The following is a 6,340-nucleotide window of genomic DNA, read 5'->3' as shown; positions in this document are numbered from 1 at the left end:
TAGGGGCAGAGGCTGTAAGTCCGCCAGGAGCTCAGACGGGGACAAAGCATACATTTCATCCTTGCCTTTGGCAGTGGTTCTATTTCCAGGCTGTGTGGTCTTACACACCAGGGGGCTGAGGAGGCATCTGAAGGCCAAGAAAGTACAAATGGCTTCCCTAGGCTCTGGAAGAAACAGTGCAAGCCCCAAGCAGGAGGAAGCTCAGAAGGAGAGCTCACGTAGGGCCCCACGGGGTCTGTAAGCTGCCGGCTGTGTTAGCATTACCTCCTGATCCCCTGGAGTCCGTTTCATCCAAGAAAAGATGGCTGGCTGACTGTCAGAGTTAGATGCAGTTTGGGGGCAAAGACCCTTTTCTGTGACACACGGAAATAGCCTCAATCTCTGGATAAACTTTTAAAAATCTCTAGTCCGAACTAAAAAAATTTGATCTTCTACTGAGAAACCAAGATAGAGTAAAAGGACAGTCTTACTTTAATCGAGTTCCAGAAAGAGGACATACTGCTTTGGAAAGCACTTGTCTCAGCAGAAGACGCAAGGGTGTGTGTAAAAGAATGTTCTTAGAAAACACCAAAGGCACCAAACAGAGCCCCGATTCCACCTTCCATTTCCCCTTGGTGCCACTCCATACCCTGGGTGGGGAGGCTACTTGGTCCAGCTGACTTTGGGAATGTCATAGTGCTCCGTGAGGGTGTCCAGGTGTCTGTTGAAATCCTGGGAAAGCCGAGGAGAAAACCCACATCAGCAGAGTCTCGGGCAGGGCACCAGGGTTGCGGGACACTGCCCACTCCCGCTTTTCCACATCCTGCCTCTCCTTGCTGAGCCCCTCCCCTCAAAGCCACCCAGCCCTGAACCCTGGGCTCATCCTTACATGACCTGGGGAGGCGTCGCTTCTGTTGGGCAACCCCCCCCCCCCCCCCGCCCAACACTCCAATGGCTCCCTCTGCCAGGCTCCTAACCTCTGGGCCCAGCCGGGACCCCACAGAGCCTGGGGTCTTTCCCCCTGGGCACGTGACTTACCTCCACTCTCTGCTTGTGGGTTTTGGATGCTTTCTTCAGGATCCTTTCCATTTGCTGGAGAAAGGAGAGACACGGAGGTTGAGTTCACACACTTGACACAGCCCAGGCCTGCGTGGGGCGGAAGACAGAAGCCCCCGCCAGCTTGGCTCTGGAATGGCTGGAGGTCTCGGGCGTGCATCTCGCCCCTCCCTCACCTCTCCTCAGGCTGGCCCAACAGGGATGCCCGGCCACAACATATCCCACCAGGAACCCAGGTCAGCTGCCCTTCGGTCAGTGTCAAGCAATGTACTAGCACTGACTCGAGTTGACTCCGCTGGGAGCTGTAGGTGTGCTTCCTGCAGCCCTGGGCAGGGGCAGTCACTGGCAGGCATTCCCATTTGGCAGGAAAAGAAAGTCTTGGATGGGGTTTGAAGAAGGATGAAAAATGAGAAGCGTAGGGGCACCTGGGGGGCTCAGTCGGTTGAGCGTCCGACTCTCGATTCTGGCTCAGGTCATGATCTCACAGCTCATGAGAGGGAGCCTCGTGTGGGGTTCCGAGCTGTCACTCGAAGCCGGCTTGAGATTCTCTCTCCCTCTCTCTCTCTGCCCCTCCCCTGCTTGCGCGTGCACACCCTCTCTCTCAAAAATAAAAAAAAAAATAAACTTAAAAAAAGAAAAATGGGGAAGATAAAGAGCCCAACACGTAACAGGAGCTCAAGGGAACAGATGCTGGTGACACAGTGCCGGGGGGGCTACAAGATCCAGAGCACCTTGACAATCATGACTGCAGAATACGTATCGTGCCCCACCCCCCCTTCCTAATCCCCGATGCTACCTAGGAAGAGTCTAGAGCATGGGATGCACAGCCAGACACACCCGGGGCCGCACCTGGCTCTACACGTACTGACCGGGTGACTGTGGCCGACTCTGGTAGTCCCCCTGTGAACCGTGCTGCCTGATCGTGGTGCCCTAGTGCAGTTCTCCGTCACCATGACTCTGGGCTGGCCCTGTGACTCAGTTTACTTAACAGAACGCAGTGCCAGTGCTGGGCCAAAGCTGTAAGAGTCGGCCGCCTTTGCTTTGCGTTCTTGGAAGTCAACCACCACCACACAGGAAGTCTGATGACCTTACTGGAAAGAAAGGACCCGGAAGATGAGACGACACGCGCGGAGGGAGGAGCAAGGAGGCGCCAGACACGTGATGGTGAGGCTAGCTATCTTGGCTGTTCCGGTCCCGCTGGGCCTCCAGCCCCAGCCGAGCCGAGTCAGCCCACAGGAGATGATCCCCGTCACCCACCACCTGGCTGCCCCTCCCTTTCCTTCCCTGCCTCTTCTTACCGTGTGAGCCCACGTGAGGGCTGTGCCTCCTCACGAGAGGCCGCGCTGACGTGGGCAGGTGACATCAGTGCCAGGCGCTCGGTGGGGCTCCGCCTTCCCTCTCCCCACTCCATGCACCAAGTTCACAGGGTGCCTTGTGGGCTGTCACCACCCCCACTTCCCAGAGAAAAGGGGGAGCAGCATGCACAATGGGTGATGGGGCTGGAGATGCCAAGCCCTACCCCTCCTTCAGGCTGGGACTTCCAAGAGCTGTCCAGCCTTCATGCCCGCTGTGCTTCAAGGGACACTCGCCCACAAGGGATTCCGCGTTTCCCCCCTCCACCTGCCTCCGCCCACACCTTCTCCCTTCTCTCCCCTGGTTCAAACCAGATCCACAGCAGCACTTCCGGTTTTCAACACCAGCACCAAAAACGTCCCCTTGACCTTCCACCACCTTCCAGCTGTGTGCTTGTTTCTCTGGTCCTCTTGCTAGATCTTCCAAGAGTTATTTCTGCATCTTGTCTCCACCTCTGCCTTTCCCTACCCTCCCTTGGATCCCCTCTCGTCAGCCTCTCTTCCTCCACATTCCAAATGCCACCGACTCCGGGCTCTTGGTAGTCACCCTACAAGACCTCTTGGCAGCAAATGACACTGTTGATCACTTTCTCCTTAAGACACTTTCTCCACTGAGCTCCTAAGGACACCCTCTCCTGGTTTTCCTCCTCGTGAGGGATCCTTTACAACTTCAGATTCTAGACCTCTTCTCTGTCACTGTCTCTCCTCGGAGGATCTCATCCAGTCAGAGGGTCTCCTCACAGCAATTCCAGAACGTTCAGGGGAGGCCCAGACCTCTCCTCCAAACTGCAGATTCAGGTATCACACTGTCCACGAGAATTCTCCATTTGAATTTCTAACAGGCCCTCAAACATAACCTCTCTAAAACCAAGGTCTGGTTGCCCCGCTTTAGAAAGCTGCTTTAGGGGCGCCTGGGTGGCTCAGTCGGTTGAGCGTCGGACTTCGGCTCAGGTCATGATCTCACCGCTTGCGAATTCAAGCCCCGCGTCGGACTCTGTGCTGACAGCTCGGAGCCTGGAGCCTGCTTCGGATTCTGTGTCTCCCTCTCTCTCTGCCCCTGACCCACTTGCATTCTGTCTCTGTCTCTCTCAGAAATAAACAAACATTAAAAAAAATTAAAAAAAAAAAAAAAAAAAAAAAAAAAGGAAGAAAGAAAGCTGCTTTAGAGCCTGCTGTCCTTCTTACTGCGGTAAATAGCACTTTCACTTACCCAGCAACTCCTACCAAAAATCGTGGTCACCCCTCATTCTTTCCCAGCCCACACCCAGTCCATCAACTAATCCTGCTGTTCTCACTCCAAAATCCATCCCAAACCTTATAACTTCTATGGCTTCCAGTACTACTGTCCAACTCTGGGGCGTGCATATATATATATATATATATATATATATATATATATACACAGCCTGATGGATATATATATATATATGTATATATGTATGTATGTGTATGTATATATATGTATATATATGTATATATATATATGTATGTATATATATGTAAATGTATATATGTATATATATGTATATATATAGCCTGATGGTTACCCCCCTCCCAAGAGGAGTAACACCCCAGCCTAACCTGTGACTATAACCTCAGGGAAGGAAATTAAGTGCATTCGCTTGTTAAACCCTCACCACAAACCCGTTAGGTAAGGACTTCAGCCCCACTTTACAGATGAAGAAAATGAGGTGTGGGAGGTTAACCGACCTGCCCAGAGCTACACCACCACCGAGAAGCGGTAGAGACACAATGGAACCCAGGTTGGTCTTGCCAAAGCCAGTGTGTCTCACCATTTTTTTTTTTTTTAATGACTCAATTAGGCCTGAGAGTAATGAGTTCACTCTTCCTGATGTTACTGGACCAAACACCCCAGACCAGGGTTAGGGTTTCTCAGCATGGACACTTGATATTTGGGGCCACATCACTTTTTTTGTTGCAGGGGGTTCTATCTTGGTCACTGTAGGACACTGACCAGCATCCCTGGCCTCATCCCACTAGATGCCAGTAGCACTACCCCCACCCCTGCCAACATAGCAAGTTTTATCAAACGAAAAGGTCTTCGAACATTGCCAAATGTCTTAAGGGTGGAGGTGGGATACAAAATGGCACCCCATTGAGAATCACCAACCTAGACTGATTATTCCCTTCCCCCAGATACCAGGCTGAGCTTATCTATCCTCTGCTAACATCTCCTACCCCCTACCGTCCAAATTTACTGTGTTTAATATTAAGCTAAGTGATTTACTGCAGTGCCTAAGTGGCTCAGTGGGTTAAGCTTCTGGCTCTTAGTTTCAGCTCAAGTCACAATCTCACAATTCTTGAGTTTGGGCCTCGCATCGGGCTCTGTGCTGACAGTGCAGAGGCTGCTTGGAATTTTCCCTCTCTCGCCCTTTCTCTGCTCCTCCCCCTTCTCTCTCTCTCAAAATAAATAAACTTTTTTTTTTTAATGTTCATTTATTACTGAGAAACAGAGCGAGACAGAGCACGAGCAGGAGAGGGGCCGAGAGAGAGAGAAGGGGAGACACAGAACCGGAAGCAGGCTCCAGGCTCTGAGCTGTCAACACAGAGCCCGACGTGGGGCTGGAACTCACAAACAGCGAGATCATGACCTGAGCTGAAGTCGGACGCTTAACCGACTGAGTCACCAGGCGCCCCTCAAAATAAATAAACTTTTAAAATATATATAAAAGAATTAAAAAAAAAAATAACCTGCCAAACAAAGTCATCAAAGTAACAGACTTCCTGGAAATTTAGAGCAGGAGGCATGACCATTTAATATCAACAGCTAACGTCAGCTGAACACTGACTTGGGACAAACCAAGTGCCAAACGCTTTACCTGCATGACTTCATTTAAAGTTCCCACACCTTTTAGGCGACAGCACTACCCTGACCCCTCCAGATAAGTGAACTGAGGCAGAGAGAAAATGAGTTATTAGCCCAGTGTCACTAGACAAATGAAAGGCTGCGCTGGAATCCAAATTCGGTCCCCAGCTCTGGCCTCCTTTCAACGCCAGCTCTAGCTTTCTCCTCTGCCACCCACTCTGGCCAGAGGTGCTTCCCGTCCCCGGAGCTCCCCCAGCGCGGACTCCTCCTCCTCCACGTAGCATCTTCTTCCCGGAATTAACGCCTCTCTGACCGCTCGCCACCCCTTCGAGCGTCCCGGGCTGACCCCAATTTCGAGTCGTCAGGCCCTGTCTCTGCATCCACCTCGGGAGGCCCAGACCCGCTGCGCGGGGCATCCCCAGCTTCCCCATCCGCCTTACCCGCTTCTCTTGCATCTTCTCGAAGGCTGCCTGGGCCGGGGTTCGCTTGTCCAGGCCACGCCGCTTCTCCTCCTCGTTCTTTTTGCTCGTTCCCATTGCTTCCAGGAGTTTCGCTTTGTCTTTGTCCTTCTTTTTCTTTTTCCTGGGAGGGGAGAAGCGCGGGGGAGAGGAGGTAAGGGCGGATCCCGGGGCAAGAGCTCTGAAACTCTAGAAGACGGTTAAGGGGACAGAAGACAACCTTTCGCGGTACTCTTGGACACTCACCGCTTGGTGACGCCGAGCTCTGCGACGCCTTTCAGTTTCAGGGGCCCCTTTTGAACCTGCTCGTAAGCCGCCATGACACCGTCTGCGATTCCGTAGGTAAACTGCCACATTTCCTGTTTGAGAACGCTATTTCCTCCCGAACGCCCGCCTCACTTCGTCTTGATTGGCTGAGCTAGGAGGTGCGCGTGCGCTCTCGGCGTCTAGAGCTGGGCCACACTTTTCAGTTGTGGGTGGGGCCGGGAGGGTCTGGAGCGACCTCATCCTTTGCATCCGGTCTTCTGCCACACTTCCGGCTTTCAAGCCCAATTCCGGTTTTTCCGGCCTGGGGCCTCCTTGATCTGCGAAGCCGGTTTGACGGAACCCCGTTTCGTAAAATACACTGGTCTCTTGATTGTTTTGCGTGCACTTGGGGTTCTGTTCCC

The 6,340-nt window shown here is 52.6% G+C and overlaps 1 protein-coding gene across 1 annotated transcript; it reads right to left on the bottom strand.

Moving 5' to 3' along the window:
• Positions 1-448: 448 nt before the first annotated feature.
• On the bottom strand, positions 449-6,045 carry FAM32A (family with sequence similarity 32 member A). The gene is made up of 4 exons (XM_019416177.2): positions 5,919-6,045; positions 5,655-5,796; positions 1,018-1,071; positions 449-711 (listed from the first exon to the last, which is right to left on the bottom strand). Exons 1-4 carry the CDS (start codon positions 6,026-6,028, stop codon positions 643-645), a joined length of 375 nt encoding a protein of 124 aa, XP_019271722.1. The 5' UTR covers positions 6,029-6,045; the 3' UTR covers positions 449-642.
• Between the last annotated feature and the right edge of the window lie 295 nt (positions 6,046-6,340).

The sequence above is a fragment of the Panthera pardus genome, unplaced genomic scaffold (assembly GCF_024362965.1).
Source record: "Panthera pardus isolate Hobbes unplaced genomic scaffold, ASM2436296v1 HiC_scaffold_8, whole genome shotgun sequence".
Lineage (NCBI taxonomy): Eukaryota > Metazoa > Chordata > Mammalia > Carnivora > Felidae > Panthera > Panthera pardus.
Note: the sequence above shows the minus strand (reverse complement) of the source record. Positions and strands in the feature narration are given on the sequence as shown.

What these genes read in the sequence shown, in the direction of transcription:
- FAM32A (XM_019416177.2), bottom strand. Translation starts at nt 6,028, where the DNA reads ATGTGGCAGTTTACCTACGGAATCGCAGACGGTGTCATGGCGGCTTAC. An exon ending in AGAAGATGCAAGAGAAGCGG is followed by an intron (nt 1,072 to 5,654) that starts GTAAGGCGGATG and finishes TCCTTTCTCCAG; the next exon opens with CAAATGGAAAGGATCCTGAA. An exon ending in CCCACAAGCAGAGAGTGGAG is followed by an intron (nt 712 to 1,017) that starts GTAAGTCACGTG and finishes CGGCTTTCCCAG; the next exon opens with GATTTCAACAGACACCTGGA.